This window comes from Nothobranchius furzeri, chromosome 14 (genome assembly GCF_043380555.1).
Source record: "Nothobranchius furzeri strain GRZ-AD chromosome 14, NfurGRZ-RIMD1, whole genome shotgun sequence".
Classification (NCBI taxonomy): domain Eukaryota; kingdom Metazoa; phylum Chordata; class Actinopteri; order Cyprinodontiformes; family Nothobranchiidae; genus Nothobranchius; species Nothobranchius furzeri.
Window position 1 is genome coordinate 22,833,374 of NC_091754.1, and position 20,118 is coordinate 22,853,491.

General features: G+C 43.4%; 1 protein-coding gene across 1 annotated transcript; it reads right to left on the minus strand.

Annotated features, from left to right (window-relative positions):
- Window positions 1-652: 652 nt before the first annotated feature.
- Window positions 653-19,621, minus strand: LOC107389959 (protocadherin-17). Its single transcript, XM_015966396.3, has 4 exons — window positions 16,050-19,621; window positions 14,883-14,941; window positions 14,601-14,770; window positions 653-1,955 (listed from the first exon to the last, which is right to left on the minus strand). Exons 1-4 carry the CDS (start codon window positions 18,516-18,518, stop codon window positions 1,378-1,380), a joined length of 3,276 nt encoding a protein of 1,091 aa, XP_015821882.1. The 5' UTR covers window positions 18,519-19,621; the 3' UTR covers window positions 653-1,377.
- Window positions 19,622-20,118: the final 497 nt, after the last annotated feature.

Below are 20,118 nucleotides of genomic sequence, written 5' to 3' on the forward strand. Positions count from 1 at the left end.
GTGTGAAAATAAGAGCAGGACTACAAATACACATTACCAAATTAACGTCATTGAAGCAGACAAGCAGAAAAGCAGAGGGAAATTGGCTGTAAGTTTAGCAAACTTCAAACCCTTTGTCCAGGAGGAAAAAAAACACCATAAATCTTGCAATGTGGTAAGTAGCATCTATGCTCGGACAGGAGATTCTGTGGTGATGTCATTTATGCGACTCTGAGTCATAAAAATTACTAATTTTTACAAACTGATCAATCTTAAAGTACGTGACAGGCATGGTCAAAACACAGCATTACTTTTCATTTCAATTGAAGTACAACATATGTGTGATTCAGGGCGTGAGGCAAAGCGGATTAGAAAATAACTCTTTTAGCCCCCATTTAGCCCACTTGCATTCATTTTTCTGATCTTCTGGGGACCCATGAGCCAACCAGAAAAGAGGGAGATGTTGGCTACATATTTATGGCCAATGCAGGAAATCGGGGTAAAAGTCTTCACGTTCAGCTTTTAAACTCTGAGTGACCAATCATATTTAAAAAATAAGTAAAAAAAAAGTTTCTCAGTGAACTTGGTCTTTAGGACATAAATGCACTTCTCTCACGGACAACATGACAGCTTCAGAAGTTTCCACCACTCAGAAATAACCGCCGTCCATGCGCACAGTGTATACAAATTTAATAAAGTACACAACAAGTACAGTAGCCCACATTACGTGTAAGCACAGCTTATTTTTCACATAAACTGCAGAGGACAACAATAAAATTACAAATACATTCTTAAAAAAAAGTAGTTTTTTTTTCATAGGAACTTTAAATGGTTTTATGAAAAGGGACGCTCCCTGTTGCACCACCATTAACAGTTCATAAGACACTTCACTGTTTGAATGTAACGTCACTGATATGTATTTCGGTTCCCCGCGATATCCAAAGAAATGTTCCTTACACACTAAATGGAGACAGAGAGCTTCACTGTACAAAAGCAGACAGGACTCGTAGCTTAACAGTAGCAATTTGTTCAATAGCCTCACAAAATTGGAGTTTGAAATGTGTAAAATACAGACATCTAAAGTGACAGGTACAGTACACCATGGAAACACTTGAAGTCAGGTAAGCACTGATCCCCCTCCCCCCTTTTCCCTCCCGCTCGGAACCTTCACGGCAGTCAAGGACACATATTTCACCTAAAACACAACAAGTCACGAACTGAAAACGAAGAAAACAAACAAAAGAACATAGAAAGCAGATGGTTTTTGGTTATACAATGTGTGTTTGAACACCTCTGTGGGTCAAAAAGAAAAAAAATCAACTCTTAGTCATCAATCGTGGGTATCATCATCAGACGCCTGGCAGCTGAGAGAGAGAGAGCGCGTGATCGCCTCACCTGTCAGTTACCGGAGTCCCTCGGGTCGAGAGCGCAGTCTGACCCCCCACACTCCTGACTGATGACAGAGCTGTGAATGAGACTGCTTGACAGGGACTTGGGCCTGAGCTCACAGGTCAGGTAGGAGGGCTCCTCCAGCTCGGTGTGCAAAGGGGAGCACTGGCCATCTGGAGGGCCGTAGGCACTGCTGTCTGACGCCCTGTCCCGCTCTTCTTTTGACTCTTGGTTGGCCAAGTCCAGGGGCGTACAGCTCTTGGTGGGACTGCTGGATGCAGATGGACTCTCTTGCAGCGGTGGACTTTGAGCACGCTGCGATTTTAAGTAAGGTTTGACATTGGCCACGAGGACTGTACTGTCCCGCTGTTCTTTTCCAAACGTGGTGAGGGCTTTTCTGCTGCTGCGGCTGATGGTGCCATAAATCTCTGTCTCTACCATGGCATCCATTCCCACAGGGATGAAAAGGTTGGTGCGATTATCTGCGTTGTCTGCTTGGCTTCCTACCCGTAACTTTGGCATCCAGCATCTGTCAGAGTGTCCCAGTGCACGACATTCATCGGTGCAGTGGACTGATTTGTCTTGCTCTGCAAAAACAGTTAAACATTTGTTATTGGAGCCTGCTGGGGTAAGTATAAGCAACTCAGAGGAAAATGGAGATGACATTTTGAAGGATGAGCAGCAATAACGAAACACAGCAAACACAAACTCTAGTAATAATTTCAAAATAAAGATTTATATATATATATATTATATATATATATATATATATATATATATATATATATATATATATATATATATATATATATATACTACAAACCACAGCATATTTGCTGATGTGATTTTTGTCTACCAGCAAGAAATTTCAAAATAAAAGTGCATCCAGATTAAATTTTAGCAATGTTATTTTTATTCTCTTCTCATTATTTATTCAAAAAACACCTCTAATGTGATGCTCTGCAACAACGTTCAATGGAAAAGGTAATTAGACCTTTTTTCTTGTTTTTATGAAAAAAAAGAAAGAAAAGCAAATGAGTGATTTGTCCTACTTATGAAACATGTTCCCTCTGGTATTATCAACAACCTGCGTAGGTGTTCTCTCTCGAAAAAAAGATCATGTGGTACAGAGGAAGTGATGTTTTTCATTTACAATTCCATCAGATGTCGGTTGTGTTAAAAAGCAAGGCTAATCTTAACACCCTAAGATGATTTCTGCCATAAAAAACAGGTGGTGTTCTCTCCAGCTAAGGTGCTATTAGTTAGAATGTTGTTCGTGTTTGTTACTCAAAGTTTAGTTTTCAAGTTCTCTGAGTTTTTCTCAGTTTTATTCCTTCTAATCACCACTGTGTGTTTAATCTGTTTCTTTTTTCAAACAATATTTCTGCAAATGTTTTAGACAGTTTACATGTTACATTTACATCTACATGCTATAAACGATGCATGCACTTTGTAAATACCTAGTGTATGCTGATGCTGCAAAAAAACTCTAAATGATGTCTGCATTGTGCATTTGCCCTGTTGCACCTCTGACTGAACATCCTGTAACAATTTATTGTGCATAAATGCCAGTTAATGCCACAGCACCTCAAACATAAATGCCCCATAAACACCTGTCTGTTTGCCAGCTAGCTAGTGTGAGGAGCAGCGCTCAATATGCATCCTCCTCCAATTGGATGCACATTAGGTGCTGCTCCCTGCTCTTGTGTTATGTAGCCAAGATGATGCTCATTCAGAGTGACAGGTGTACAGCATTACCCACTCCACTTTCTGACGGCTACGAGTGACCACACAGGTACTCACAGCACACTTCATGTAGCAATAAATGCAGTAGTAGAGGTTTGCAATTTGGCATCTGCAGTTTCTTTAGTTTCATTCTTGTCTTTGTGCAATGCAGCATAATAATTTGTCTGCAGGAATCGTGTAGGATGTAGCATTTTTTTTTAATTTTTAGTATTAGTAATTTTGTTTGATTTAGCAGCCTAAATAAGTCAAACTGCATGAAAGGCATTTGATTTGAAAAATATTCTAGCATTCCTTCCATCCCCCATCCATCCACCCATCCATCCAGGCTTTGTACCCATTTATAATGTTGGGGGTGGGGTGATGCTGGAGGCTATCCTAGCTGACATTTGGCGAGAAGCGGGGTATCCTACACCCTGGGCAGGTAGCCAGTTTAACACTAGAATAGAATATCCCCTCAAAATTAGATTTAGAAATGATAATTTATACCACATGCACTCATTAGCCTTGCCCTTATCTTTTTCTGCAATTATTTTAAAAGGAATTTGGTGCATAATCAGGAGCTTTTATTGACTGTTTTAAAATAAATAAATAAATAAATAAGTCATTTTAGGTTATCTGCTGAGGAGGTTGGGTTTACAGAAGCCTGTTGTTTTAAGAGCTGTGTGGGCTTCAGGTGCAGGAAAAATCAACACCAAACAGAACATTTTATCATCAATAAATAAAAAAAAAGTGTTGAAGAAATGGAAAAGAAAACTAAAACAATTAGAAAAATAGTAATTACAATGGTGTGTTGATAATTTGCAAGTATATCATTTTTTAAATGCAGTTTATTTTGAGTAACCACAAGGATTCATCACTTCTAATAATTTTACATCCCTAAAGAGACAGTTCAGATATTTGACTTAGGGTTCTGTGAAAAATTAGAGATCATAAATATCTTAGCTCTTTGAAAAACCTCCTTTTGGAGAAATTTATATTCTGACTGGATTCATGAGCTAACTACTAGTCCAAGCAGAGACAAGACAAAGTGGATGGCTGCTATATTTTGAACGAGTAAAATCTCAGATCATTTTTACAGGTTTATAAGTAATAGTATTCATAGTAGTAAAATATTTAATATAAAATATAAAATAATTAGTTTGTAACAAGGAGTAGGTAGGAGTTTAAACGTATTTACACCCAACACCCACCCCCAAATTTAGCTTATTCTTTTCTAAAAATCATTTTTCACTTTGCAAAAATAAAAACAATGCAATGCCTAAATTGCAAGCAGAACAAACATAAAGCAATCATTCTTTTCAACTAAATAATACATCTAATATATCCTTAATTATCCCAATTTTTTTCAGTTCACAGGAGTAAAAACTAAACAAGAAAGAAAGTAACACATACAGAACACCATACATGCTTTCTTTATATATATATATAGACTGAATTTTCCACAAGGACCCTAACACAGCCTTCCCCGCAACCTGCCTCTGTGGAACCTGTGCAGATTTGACGTGCCCAGCTAACCCCTGAGGAGAAACTGAGATGAAGGTCAGCTTGTCTCTGCCTCTATTGCGGTCAATCTGGCCACATGATCTCGCTCTGTCCTGTTCGGCCAAAAGAATGGTCCCACCAGTAGTTCCAGGGTTACTGGTGGGTGGCTTCTCCAATCACAAACCCCTGTGTTCCATAAACTGTACCGTTTCATTTAATCAAAGAACTTTTCCCACCATTGCCTTAGTAGACTCGGGTTGTGAATGCAGCATGTTGGATCTGACAGTTGTGCAGCAGCTGGATATCCCCACCTTGCTCCTTGCCACGCCCCTACACGTATCCTCTCTGGACGGCAATTCACTGACCACCATCACCCACCAAACTGTTCCCATCAATCTGCTTGTATCCGGTAACCATCGTGAAATCATGCCCTTTTTTGTTTTTCCCTCTCCACAGTCACCTGTTGTCCTGGGCCATGAATGGTTAACTACCCATAACCCACAGATCAATTGAAAGTCAGGAAGTATCATAACTTGGAGTAGTTTCTGTTTATCTCGGTGCATGTTATCTGCTTCCCTCCCTGTTCAGAATCCCAAACCCAAGACCTCAGAGCCTCCTGACCTGTCTAGAGTTCCCCTGAATATCACGATCTCCAGCAGGTCTTCAGCAAGGATCACGCCTCGTCTTTACCACCACACAGACCGTTTGACATGTGCATTGACCTTCTTCCCGATGCCACTTTCCCCTCCAGGCTGTATAATCTCTCCAAACCGGAACAAGAATCTATGTCACTTTACATTTCAGAGTCCCTTGCTGCTGGGATCATCAGGCCATCCACTTCACCTCTGGGAGCCGGATTCTTCTTTGTGTCTAAGAAGGATGGATCTCTGAGCCCATGCATCGATCACCGTGAACTGAACCACATCACAGTCAAAAATAAGTATCCACTTTCCCTACTTTCATCCACCTTCAACCTGGTTAGTGACACTTCTGTATTCACCAAGCTTGATCTCCGTAACACTTACCATTTAGTCGGGATCCGAGAGGGAGACGAATGAAAGACTGCGTTCAAGACCCCTCTCGGACACATAATATTTGGTCATGCCATTCGGACTCACTAATGTCCCTGTTGTTTTCCAGTCCCTGGTTAATTCCATTCTCAGTGATTTCATAAAAAAATTTGTTACAGTGTACCTTGACGACATCCTCATTTTCTCCAGATCCATCCCAGAACACCGTCACCACGTTCGAGCGGTCCTACAATGGCTCCTGGAGAACCGCCTGTATGTCAAGGCCGAGAAGTGCGAGTTTCATTCAACATTAGTCAAGTTCCTCAGGTTTGTTCTGGATAGTGGGTGGTTAAAGGCAGACCCAGACAAAGTAAATGCTGTTAAGGAATGGCCAACTCCTACGACAAGAAAGCAACTACAAAGTTTTTTTGGGTTTCGCTAACTTCCACGGCAGGTTCATCAGGAATTACAGTACCATCGCCACCACCCTCACACAGCTCACATCCATTAAACACTTCTCCTGGACCCCGGAAGCTGACCTGGCTTTCAAGATCCTGAAGGACAGTTTCACCCAAGCACCCATTCTCACTCGACCTGATCCTAGTTCCCAGTTCGCTATGGAGGTGGACGCCTCCGACACCGGTGTGGGTGCAGTGTTATCCCAGTTCTCCTCCTCTAACAAGACGCTGCATCCATGTGCATTTTTCTCCCGTTGTCTTACGCCAACCAAACAAAATTACGACGTGGGAGACCAGGAGTTGCTTGCCATAAAGTAGGCCTTGGAGGAGTGGCGCCATTAGCTCGAGGGCGCCGAACATCCCATCCTCATATGGACGGACCATAAGAACCTGGCGTATTTAAGGGAGGCCAAAAGGCTTAATCCCCGTCAGTCCCACTGGTCCCTATTTTTCTCCCGTTTTAATTTTGCCATTTCTTTCAGACCTGGAACAAGAAACACGAAACCAGATGCCCTTTCCTGTCAATACGCCTCAGACAACGAGGTCAAGCCCACTGCTATTCTTCCTCCCTCCTGCATTGTTGGTGCCATCACTTGGGACATCACAGCTAAGGCTTTGGAGGCCCAACAGATGGATCCCGACCCAGGTACTGGTCTGCCTAACAGAATCTATGTCCCTTCCTCTGTTCGTAGCTCCCTGATTAAATGGGCTCACACTTCCAAGTTCTCCATCTATCATGGACACTCGCCCTCATCCGAAGGTTGTTCTGGTGGCCGATGCTCTACAAGTATATCAAGGAGTACATCAGTGCCTGTTAGGTCTGTGCTAGAAGCAAAGCAAACAATCAGCCACCTCATGGTCTCCTCTGCCCCCTGCCGGTGCCCTCACACCCCTGATCCCATATAGCTTTAGACTTTGTCACCGGTGTACAAATCTCCAAGGGCTTCAACTCCATCCTCACCGTAGTCGACCGTTTCTCCAAGTCCTGCCATCTAGTTCCCCTGCAACACCTACCCACCTCTGCTGAAACTGCCAAACTCCTCATCAAAAATGTGTTCCGCCTACATGGCATTCCCTCAGAGATCCTCTCGGACCATGGCCCGCAGTTCAAATCTCGGGTGTGGAAGGAGTTTGTCACTCATCTGGGGGCCCAGGTCACCCTAAGTTCAGGTTTTCACTCACAGACCAATGGCCAGTGTGAGTGGATGAGCCAAGAGCTGGAGGCCATGCTAAGATGTGTCTGCTCCTCTAATCCCTCTAGATGGAGCGACCAATTGGAATGGATCGAGTACGTTCACAACTCTCATGTCTCCTCTGCTACAGGTCAGTCCCCATTCGAGATCTCTCTAGGCTACCAGCCACCTCTGTTTCCCTCTGACCCCGACCTTCCAGCTATAGCACCCCAGTTCATCTGCTGCGCTCGGCGCACCTGGACCCAGACCTGGGCAGCCCTTCAGCATACCACCGACCGCAACCGCAGACTGGCGGATTGATGCAGATGTCCAGCTCCTGCCTATGCTCCAGGCCAACAGGTATGGCTGTCCACCCATGACATTAACCTCAGTGACTCCAACAGGAAGTTCTCCCCTCGGTACATTGGCCCCTACACCATCGACAAAGTCCTCAGTCCGGTGTCTGTCCGTCAGTCCTTGCCTCCATCCATGAGAGTGCATCCCGTGTTCCACGTGTTCCTGATTAAGCCTGTTGTGTCTAGTCCCGTGTCCTCCTACTGACCCTCCTCCTCCAGTTCAGCTCTCAGACGGCGGTCTCGGCTACCGGGTCCGGCGCATCCTGGATGCTCGCCCCCAGGGTCGTGGTCGCAGTCCCTGGTGGACTGGGAGGAATATGGCCCAGAGCATTGTCAATGGATCCCGAGCTCATGGATCAATGATGTCTCCCTCATCAGGGATTTCGAGGCCTTCTCCTCCTCAGCTAGGCCGCCAGGTGACGGGGGTAGGGGGTGGTGGTGGTGGTGGTGGTGGTGGTGGGGGGGGGGGGGGTACTGTCACGGTTCCTGAGGAATAGGTAGGGAGAGCAGAACAAGGAGAGGGTGGAGGGACCGGTGACGCCTGTGCTCGGCAGCCTCGCCTCTGTCAGTGTGCCCCAGGGCAGCTGTGGCTACATCGTAGCTCATCATCATCAGTGTGTGAATGTGTGTGTGTGAATGGATGAATGATACACTGTAGTGTAAAGCGCTTTGGAGTCCTTACTCTGAGAGGCGCTATAAAAGTGCGGGTCATTATCAGGGTTAAGAAGGTCACACAAAAGCCAGCCTGAACAAGTGAGTTTCAGCTGCTTTTTAAAGGAGACCACTGAGTCCACTGATCTCAGGTTCAGGGTGGAGAATTCCAGAGTCTGGGCGCCTCAGCAGCAAAAGATCTGTCACCTTTGGTCTTTAGCCTGGTGCTGCACAACCAGTAGGCTTTGATCACTGGACCTCAGGGACCTACTGGGGGTGTAGGGACTAAGAAGATCATCAATGTAAGATGGTGCTAGTCCATGTAAGGTCCTATAGACCAGAACCAGAACCATAAGATAACTGTTCATTACAACGAAACACGTTGTAAAAGATTCCTTTAACGATCACCTATTGGTGATTGAAGTGCACCGTCAGCTGGTGTAACAAACAACACCAACGCTGTGTGCATGTGTATTACTGTTAGTAGTAAAAAGGCAGAGAAAATGGCAAAGCTCTATCTCTGTGTCGTAACTCTCTCCTGCAGATTTCACACCACACCTAATCCTGGAGGCATAAAACAAGCACACAGAGAGCAACACGTACAAAAAATAAATAAATAAAAAAAGAAGCAATTTTCATGGTGTTATGATGTAGAGGGTGTCATTTCAGTTTGTTTTTTTCTCAAGACCATTTTACTCAGCTATCAAAATTAATTTGACAATAATGCACAGAGGTGTTTTGTATGTAAGGGCATGAAGTAAAATGTCAAAAATGTCTTGTAAGTTGGTGGGAAAAAATAATAGTTTTCCTTCATTTGTTATACATGAAAATGAAAGAGCAATTTCATCCTCTTGTTGTTCTGTCTACTGATGTGACTTTAGTCTAATAAATGTGTTTTTTTGCTCATATTTCCATGATGCTGGAACCACTTTTTACTAAACACACAGCCATGATCCAACAGTGATCACTGAATTTATCTATTGGTTACAGTCATGTATGTGTTTGTAGTTTTGCACCATTTATTTTATTAAAAAAAAGATGAAATGACTCAAAAATTCTCACAGGATCACAATATATTGTTTAAAATGTGGTAAAGAGCATTGTTCTCCGCACCTTCTCCTCCCAGACGGTTTTAATGGAAATAGCCACAACATTTCATTCACAGCTTGATGCCACTTTGATCAGCTCATCTCTGTTTTGCTCACATGCCTTTTTGTGGCATCAGAATCCACGGGCAAAGTAACTCGCTGAATGAGGCACTTGATCTCATTTTGAATCTGGCTCTGATGAGAAACTCAAAACACTTCCTATTGCGGGTTCCTTTTTGGCAAAGAAAAGAAAAGAAAACAAAACAAAACAAAAAAAAAAAAAAACAGTGGCTCGAGCATCCTGCTGAGGGCACCGGTACCTTCATGAAGCACAAGGCTGCACGAGTTAGGTGAAGGATGCACAAAAACCCAGAAAAAACAACAACACAGATGCCATCTTGCTGCCACAGTTCCCAGGAGAAGTGGGAAATCAGCACCACACAAGCCTGTTTGCAAAGTACATGCCACAACTATCACATACTGCTGCTCGAGTCTATTAACACCTACACAAATGCACCCACACATAACCACAGGGTACCATGAAACTGTTAATTATGCTAGACCGGACAGAGCTAAATTGTGTTGTTAATTTTACATCAAAACTGTTAATGACGTGAAGTGGTGGAGAACAAACATTATTTTTCCTTAAAACACAAAGTCAGTTAGGTTATATTTGTTTCTCTGAAAGGTTTAATCTGTTTGGGTGATCTGCCATTCAAGATCCTAATAGCAGGCATCATTATTTAGCCTGGAAAAGGAGGCTGTTTTTAATGTGCAAAGAAAACAACGATTCTGTTTTCTGCTTTACAACTGGGTGAACAGACAGTTATTGCAATTTATTTTACATAAATACAAGTCGGTGTTTCTGCAGCCTGAACAAAACACCACAATTTCACATTTGCGGTAACAACAGCGATCCATGTAATTACTGTTTTGTGTTTCCTGATTCGTTTTAGTGAGAAATCTGCAAAGTTTTAAGCAGATGCATCTTGACTGGAAAAGCGATCTCTTTCTAAACCTTAATAAGCAGATTTAATGCCAGCCTGAGCTGTCTGAAAGCCAGTTTATGACATTTTCAGTCAGTGATTTCTGACCTAAAATGTATTATTTAAGACCCACCGTATGGCTGATCGTTTCATGTAACGTTTACGTTTAAAAAGTAATGTTAGAAGGAACCGTTTGCCCTCAGGGGGGGTTTACATCATAAAATCTCTTTCTTTGAAAAAGTTTGTTTCCCCTGAACGCCCTTCATGATCCCGCGTTAGCTGTTAGACAGCGTGACTCACGTTCACGTTCTACCTCCTGAGCTGAGCCATGAGTCCTACTCCCAAAGGCAGGACCAACGTCTTTATTAAGTCATTTTAATCGTGCATTATTAAACCAAATATGCAACAATCATGTTTTACACTTACTAGAACATTGAGCAAGTGATTTTCTCCTCACCGAAAATATAGTTTGAATTCAGAGTGAAGTAACCTAACCCTTTTTTGTCCAATTCAACTCAAATGTTCTAAATTATGCAGGAATGTGAAAATCTTGTTTTCTTTGAACGAGCAGGTCAGAGATGTACAGTAACCAGACCTGGGGTCATTCCACAAAACCAGGGAAAAAGTCTTATTTTAAAGTCTTTTCAAATAAATGTGAGCCGATGCACTTGAAAAGGCAAAATTGAAAACAGTCCAACAGTTAATATTCTCTCTAGATTCCAGGAAGAATGTCAGTCAGCTTCATATGAGATGTGAAACCTGCTGTTACAGGAGTCGTCAGATGGTTCAAATTTACAAGAAACTTTCAGGAAACATGAAAGTTTTTATTCAAAATATCAGTTGTTTAAATCTCAGCAATAAAGAATGATTCCAATTAGTGACACACCGATCCACTTTTTTCATATTCGATACCGATACTGATGTCAGAAGTTTAGTATCGATCGGCATCGATTCGATACCGATATGGAAAAACAACATTAAACTGTCTTACATAATGAACTATTTGTTACTATATGAAAGTGTCAGCGCGTGATGGTGAATGACGCGGAGGCAATGATCCATGTGCGGGTGAGGGAAGCAGGTAAGCAGGCACACAGGAACGATTAAAGGTTTTAATAGGAAACACGCCAACATAGAAACAATGATCCATCCAGAGACACAGAACTGAAAAACACGATGCTGTAAAAACCGTATCTCTTATACAGTAACTGGTGAAAGCTCACAGGAAGTCAGTTGCTGTTTTATAGATTAACTCTAAGATAATTATTTAAACTGTGAAGGTGTTATTAATATTTAATTTGCAATACTCACATCAGCACAGCGCTACAAAACGCTAATTGTCTGTAAGTGAACAAAACACGTTGTTTTAAGGGCTCCTTACTATTTTGGTTTTAACGGATTATTGCATCAAGTAAATACTTCCTGTCCTGTTAAACAGGTCAGATTAGATAGTAATTCATCATTCTTAACATAAACCTCTCGGTTGACATCTTATTATTTAGAATTTGTATTTGTAAAAAGTAGGATTAATAATGTTGCTAAAGCACAACACAGTGAAGTCTGTGCCATATGAATATGAATATATTTTCTTCATCTTCAATCAAAAAAGGAGTGTGTTTTTTAAGCATGGACACAAAGGGCAAGAACAGTAGATAAACAAGGAGAAGCAGGCAGATGCTGAATTAATTTCCATGCTACCTTTCTGCTGAGGAGCTAGCAGATGATGCTGATGCAAAGAGATGTATTCAGAAGATAAAGCAACAACAGGCTGAGGTATTTTTGTCATCGGTAGTAGTGTATTTCACTACAAACACTCAAGTAAAGAATTGCTATATCTACAGTTATTGAAATAGATTATATTAGGGTGTTTATTTAGCTTTTTTATATTGAAAAAAATCAGATTATTCTACATTTGTTATTGGATTGTGTTTAAATTTGTCAAAAAATTTGAGCTTTTTAATGAAAAATGTTTATTTGCTAGTTTTCTTGGTCTAATGTAAATGATACAACACCAGCCTGCACTTGTGAGAATCATCACCTTTCCTACCTATCGTTAACATTTAATTTGCATTTTTTACAATTTCAACAAATAAGCCAACACCTGAGAGACTTTCAAATGGTCGTGTTACACGATGACTTTATGTAGTCGTGCAACCGAATCCTGACAAAGTGACAGATATCTGTGATCTTGCGGGCGCCCGTAAAACAGGAAAACAACATGTTTGCAAAAACAAAGGAGCTGCTTGCCCATTATAAATAGAATCAGAGAAAGCCTAGCAACATACCCGCCGTACATCTGGTGTCTGTGAGAGTGAATAAATATTCAGAGTGCATGATAGTGGAAGCTGCACAGGTGCATATATTACCTGTATCAAAGCAGCCTAGAGACTAGAGGGATGGTAAAGGTAAAGACATAAAAGCAATACTACTTAACCTGCAAGCTTTTGTGTTGGTGCATTTGGAACGAAAAAGAGCAAGAAGAAATTCTGTGGCGTCTCCATCTTGGAAAATAGCGTTATCTTGTCTAAATCTGCAAAATAGTGGATTGTTGTTCAATACCTGTGTGTGTGTGTGTGTGTGTGTGTGTGTGTGTGTGTGTGTGTGTGTGTGTGTGTGTGTGTGTGTGTGTGTGTGTGTGTGTGTGTGTGTGTGTGTGTGTGTGTGTGTGTGTGTGTGTGTGTGTGTGTGTGTGTGTGTGTGTGTGTAAGAGGGAACAAGAGACTGAGGAAGTGTGTGGGTAGGCGGGAGATGTTTTTTGTGTGATCGATTCTAGGGCAAAACGCATAATGTGGATCTTCCATCTTCCCGTATGCAGACACCGACACCGTTTAATGTACAACTGACCAACCCCATCAGTGAGAACCCAATTTATTCTACCCATTAGAGAGTTTTTTATAACTACATTTCTCACTCACAAACAGAAAAGACATTAGCTAAACATTCAGATATTAAAAGCATTGCCCCACTTGATTGGATTTCTGTTTTCTTAGAAAACCAGGTCTACACATTTACTGAGATTGCAGTCAAGCAAGTGTCACTGCTGCACGAGTGGATATTTGGTTTCATACGCACACAGCATCTCTTTCAATATCCCTCCGTGTGACTAGCCTAAGAACTTTGGTTGAATCAGATTCTGGAGGAAAAAAAAGTGGAGAGATTGAATTTACACCTCCCACAGAGTCAAGTTTGGTCTGCCATAATTCCTCGCAGCACGCACACACGCACACACACACACACACACACACACACACACACACACACACACACACACACACACACACACACACACACACACACACACATAAAAGTGAGACAGATAGAGAGGGATTTGTGCATCCTTATGCCAGCTTCAAGAGTGTTTCCATCTCTGCCCTCCTGAGCATGCTGCAAACAAACAGTTCATAGCAATGTAAATGGTGTGGAAAATGCCGCATAGGGACATGATGACCACGGCCGTTCTCTTCCGAGACGCAGACGAGGAAATGAAAAACATCACCACTTCACTCCGGTCCCCCATTATCTTTTATCTTACCAGTGAGAGTTGCTTTCATGCTTTCAGTTTATATCCACAATAAGCTAAATATATCAGTCTCTGCCGGGTCAGCCGGGTGGCAACAGATTGACAGTCGTCTGTGATTATGCTCGTGGTGGCGCAGATCGCTTCAGATTTGTGAAACAAAACGTAACATTTCTATTTTCAGTCGCAACGCGAACTCCCTCTCAGAGCAGTGGCAGAAAAAAACCAATAACCGAGAGAAACTTTCCAAGCAAAAAGCAGAAACAGTCTGTCATGTTACACCAGAAGTATCTGTCATTTTGGCATTGCATGTGTCTATCATGCTTTCTTGTCTCTGTTGTGTTATTTCAGACATGCATGCAACAAATCTAAGTTCACACATTGACTTGATCAAAAAATAAAAGTCAGACTGCAGAACACTTTCCTCTGCACGCGAGTCCGTTTGATGGTTAAATCATTCAGAAGGTGTGTGAATTTTTAACATTTCGTCTTTTATCCTTAAACTATCATCTACCTTTCACTTCTGTGCCGTCATGTTATCTCTGAAACCCATCCCCGGCTGTCGGTAACCTAAAACTGAACAAAATATCCTGCTGCAGCTACAGCTTCTAATAACTCTGATGGAAGTCTCTGCACTGGCTGTATCTAGAAGCTGGTAGACGTCTGCTTAAACGTCCGCAATACTGTATGCACGCTTTTCATGGCATTAAGTTCAAACTATGTCCGGTACAAGAGTCAGTTAGGCATCTTGAAGACGTCCACTCACCCCTCTCAAAAGGCTGGCCATTAACTGCTGCTGCTTTCATCTTGAGGGCCTCCCTGGCAGATGTGTCGCAGTGTGAGCCTTTATTAGTATCCTGGTCACTATCAGCCTGGTCACTATCGCCATGGCCACTGTCTCTCAGGCTCGCTCGTTCTGCATCCTTAAATGTTGAGCTGCAGCAGAACAGAAGAAAAAGACAACTAAAACACAACTTGCTGCCGCGTCGGAGTGAGAATCTCCCTCTTTGATAGCCCGAGTCAGGAAGTGTTTGGATACTGCTCTTACCTTTGAACAAATGGCTGCCTGCTGCCAGAATAATTGGGCTCTGAGGAGAAATTTTCCGTCTAGGAATGAAAGGGGGAAACAACAATATGCATTGACCACTTTTGAACAACAAGCCTAAGTAGCATGAGATTTCAGAAAGCAAAATAAATGGATTCTGGACTTTTTAACATGTTTATGGTGACACCCGGATGATATCTGTAAACGACCATGGGCGTCTGCCAGTGAGGACAGCACAACAGCAGCAAATAACCATTGTGGCCATATGTGTTCTCCTTGGCAAGGCACAGAGTTAGCATTAGCTTTTGTCATTAGGGCCTCTATGTTGAAAGTAATGTGCTCGTGCTGATCCCGCCCACATGCCCTAGTGATCGGTGACAGTGCCAAGCCTTGTCGTAGGTCTTATCATCTTGAAATGAGACCGTACTGGATATTTACATCATTTGCATCAGATAATTCTGCTGTGCACAACAGTAATGCAAGCCCATGTTGTCAAATTAGCATGTTAGCTGGCTCGGCACCCAACCCTGCCATCTCTACAAGGCAAGGCTGGAACCTACTGATGGTCCTATCGTGCCAACTTTGGATGCGGATGGGTGAATATGGCCCATATTTCTGGAGGAGGGGGGATGAAAATGTGATTGTAAGGTTATGCTGTGTGCATCTAGCTGTCTGGTGCGCATTGGTTTGGTAATGTGATCAGACAAGCTGCTCAAACACCTGTCCAATCCCACATTTCAGGCAAGGTTTTGTTTTCGCTCTACGGCAGTGAATCTGGCAGGGTTGCAGCAGCCTTGTTCAAGACTCACACTGTTTGCATGTCTAACTGAGTGGACTCTCAGATTACGAAGACCAACTGTGCCATTCTGCAAGGAAAGACTAACAGCGGAGCGATTTGAAAGTGATTCTCAAATGCAGACAGAAGCAAAAGAGTATTTTCAGTGCAGATATTTAAAACACATAATTACAGTTCAACAGGAGGTTGTCATATTGAACTATGCACGTAGAGACTGTACTATAGCTTTAAAACCGAGAAAAACTCTTATTACGAGACATTTTCTCTCTTTTTAGTCACTTTCTTTTCTTTTGACAGATTTGTGTGCAGAAGCAGTGTGTGCAGATAAGTGAGAATGAAGGACAGATAAGAATATAGCGGAGGATCCTCCTTACCTGTATCACTGACATCCTATTTGCTGGAGTGTCGGAGCTCAGCCCAGAAAAGCTGGAGTGGCACCCTGACCTAGGCACCGTCAGGCTGTTCGGGGTGGTTTTCAGGTACATGACCTCTGACCTGGGAAGCGTGAGGGGCAAAGGGCTCTGGTAGTCAAAACATATCGGTGAGGTGATGAGGGAAGGGCTGCTCACCACGTTCATCCGGCTCGCAGAATCTCTTTCCTCCATCTCACTCTGCACCAGCATGATGTCACTCTTGTTGATCCTTTTCTTTTTCCCCTTCCCCACTGGAGGATTGGAGTACTCAGCCATGCGGCAGTTATAATTCCCATTCTCCTTATCTTGATGCTTGGACTTGACAGCGATGGCGGTCATGACGGCTAAGAGCATGACAGAGATAATGCAGAGGGTAACTATGAGGGGCAGGGACACATCCCATTGCTGCTGTTCCCCGCTCGAGCTGGAACCCCCTCCTGCTGCTGTCTCTGTGTTGGCCCTAATGATCAGCTTAGCCACGGCAGATAAGGGGGGCTTGCCATGGTCAGTTACCTTCACCACCAGCTCAACCACTGGGGCGATCTCCTCCCAGAGAGTGTGGGCGATTCTGACCTCTCCTCCCACTGGATCCATCTCAAACAGGTGGTCGTCGTTTCCCTCTGTGATCTCGTAAGTCAAGTGTCCACTTTCTCCGTGGTCATGGTCCACTGCTTTCACTGTAGCAACGATGTACCCAATACCCACGTTTCTAGGCACTGGGATTTCAGCGGTATCATTTTGAAGAAGAGGTAAAATGATAACTGGAAGATTGTCATTCACATCAAGAATGTTGACCCTGACTGTGGAGGTGCTCTCCATGTGAGGAGAGCCTCCGTCTTTAGCCTGAACTTTGAACTCAAAGGACTTAGTTTGCTCGTAATTGAAAGAACGTGACGCATAAATGGCTCCGTTGGTGGGATTAACAGACACAAAGGTGTACACTGAAACGTCCCCTATGTGGGATGGCAATATGGAGTATGACACAGTTCCATTTCGACCTACATCTGGATCGTGGGCCAAAATTGAGCCCAGGTACTCGCCTGGGATGTTGTTCTCAGGCACCTGTAGCACATACAGAGACTTTGTAAAGCGTGGAGCATTGTCGTTCTCATCTAAGATTTTCACAGTAAAAGACTTTGTGTTGTTAAGAGAAGGAATCCCATTATCTCGTGCTACAATTGTAACGTTGAATTCGTCCTTCGTTTCTCTGTCCAGGGGTTTATCGGTGAGCAGAGTGTAAAAATTATCATTGTTCTCCTGCAGTCTGAAAGGTACATTTCCCAGCACCCGACACTGGAGCTGACCGTTACGGCCCGAGTCTTTATCCGTCACTCTGACCAGAGCTATGACGGACTCTGGGGGAGCCGCCTCACTGATGGCTCCCTGTCGAACAGAGACGAAACTTATTACTGGTGAGTTATCATTTTTGTCAAGCACTTTGACTGTGATTTTACAGTGGCCCGGAATGGGATTGGGCCCCATATCCTTTGCTTGAACATCAAACTCGATGATTGGATTCTGCTCAAAGTCAATTTCACCCTGGACCCTGATGACGCCAGTATTTGGATCTATGGCGAACAAATCTTGGATTCTCTCAGATGCATATCCAGTAAAGGAATAAACCACCTGCCCGTTGCTTCCCTCATCTTGGTCTGTGGCATTCAGGTCTATAAGCACTTTTCCTGGAGGTGAATTCTCAGGAATCTCTAGTACGTAGGAGGATTTATCAAATACTGGGCTATTGTCATTTGAATCAGTCACTCTGACATTGATCTGCATGGAGCCTGATCTTGGATACTCCCCACCATCGATTGCAGTGAGAAGAAGGGTGTGATGGCTCTGATCCTCCCTATCCAGAAGTCTCTGAACCACCAGCTCTGGGTATATAGTCCCATCACCCCTCACTTTTAAATCCAAAGAGAACGTATTGTAGTCATCTCTTGTGACCTGATAGGTTTTTATCCCATTTTCTCCTGAGTCGGAGTCATGTGCAATAGTCAGAGGGAAACGTGTCCCAGCTGCTGCGTTCTCTGAAATATCAATATTAACATGATCTGAGGGAAAACTGGGAGAGTTGTCGTTTATGTCCTGTATATCAATCTTGATCATGCAAATTTCCTTGTCGTTGGCAAACACTTCCATGGAGAGCTGGCACTTTGGGTTGCGCCTGCATAACGTCTCCCTGTCGATCCTTTGTTTGGTGAAAATTAGTCCACTCTCTGGGTCAACATCCACCAGGTGTGGTGCAGAATTCTCCAGCACCCTGAAGTTGGATTTTTTTCCCCTCTCGATGGTCCCATAGCCAGCGTCTTTCGCGATATTCCCTATGACGGTTCCAGGTCCTTGCTCCTCTGGGACAGAGTAATTTAGATTCTTCAATGTCAGGGCTTTAACCCAGAGAAGAAGGAAAATGGGAACAGAGAGACGCATCCCTTCAACTAGATATGCAGCAGTGGTAGACAGGGGGAAAAAAAACCCTTTTGACTTTCAACCTGTTGATTACAGCAAAGCTAGAGTACTAAACCCAAAGCAGGCATGTGGTTTACACCGATCTCACACTAATTAGGTATTAAACTGATTCATGAGCCTTCTCTGTTTTAAATAACCTCTTTTTCATGTGCCTATCTGGAACTCTTCTGTAAACAAAGATGACCGCTAGACGACTCCTGATGTATGAATAAAATATGAAACCACGCATCTTACACGAGAATTGCTTTGTTTTTGTTATTAATCCTCTCCTGATGAATAATCGATGACTATAAAGTATTAATATTCCCAAACGTATTCAAGGTTAAAGCGTTTGAGTCGCGTTGTGAAGGTTATTCAGACCGTGCGGCTTACAAAAGCGCATTGCCCTCATGCGACATTAACACCTAGGCTACAGCAAACACTGACATGGCCATTCCAAATGCAGCACTGCCCCCGATGTTACCATTCACAATGCATGGACTTTTTTCCCCCTGTGCGGCACACTGTTGCATACGCGTTGCGTCCGTGCAGCACATCCAGCCTCTCCATGCCACAAAGTGGAATAAAAGCGCTGATCCTCCTGTCCAACCTTTTGTGTTCCCGTCATTCAAGACCATCAACAGCACGGCAGCGACTTTTGCCCGATGATTGTCCTATAATCAGTCCAGTAATCCCATAATCCAGTCCAATTGGACCCAGCGCCCTTGCATCCTTCATTCAGACAATCCCCCTCCTCTCTGACACGCAAAAATGCGTAAAAGAATAAAAAAAGGGGTAAAAAGATTTCAGATAATCAGAATGAATCGCTTCTCCTGCGCTCACAGTTCTCTCCGCGTCAACTGTTGAAACCTGCTCCCCTCTCAGTGAGTCGATCTGACCGGAAACCTCTCGAAGGCTGCACAACACGCTCCTGTGTGTTTCTTGGCGCATTTAACATAGTTTCTGATCGTCTTCCAGCGAATGAGTGAAGAGTGACAGATCTTGCCTTGGGGGGAGTTTCTCCAATAGGTCTGGCAAGATCGCATGAAGAAGGGCTGTTCTAGTGCTACGTGATTCATTTACTGATGCGTGCGCGCAGCAGCAGCAGCATGGGGGTGGGGGGTGGGGGGGGGGGGGGGGGGTGCTGGTGGATGTTGTTTCTAATACGTGTCGATGTGAACTGGGGATTATAGATAGATTGATGAAATGTGTCTGGCATGAGGATGCAGGAGGAGCAGGGAGGACGTGACAAGTGGTCATTTTTTTTCCAAAAGGGTGGGTGGGAAAAGGGAGAAGTGGAACAGATGGCCAACATGGTGTGGAAAAATATAAAAGTGAGACTGATAAAATGTTTGGAGAACTGAGAGTGTTGCGCTCTTGGTGTCGTTGAAGCTCCTTAGGTATTCATTACAAAGAGTCCTTTTAATTATTAAAAACAACAGACTCACACCTGCCTGTTCTGTTGTACCCCATGTTGTCATCACCGGTTTGGAGAAAACTCAATCACGAGATGAAAAGAGGAGACAGACTGTGGATGTTTTCAGGATAATCTCCGTAAAGGACATGAGGCAACTGATCACTC

Coding starts and splice junctions, on each gene's coding strand:
- LOC107389959 (XM_015966396.3), bottom strand. CDS start 18,518: ATGCGTCTCTCTGTTCCCATTTTCCTTCTTCTCTGGGTTAAAGCCCTG. Junction 14,771..14,882: donor AGGCAGCCATTTGTTCAAAG/GTAAGAGCAGTA, acceptor GTTCTGCTGCAG/CTCAACATTTAAGGATGCAG. Junction 1,956..14,600: donor TGGCCAGCCTTTTGAGAGGG/GTGAGTGGACGT, acceptor CTGTTTTTGCAG/AGCAAGACAAATCAGTCCAC.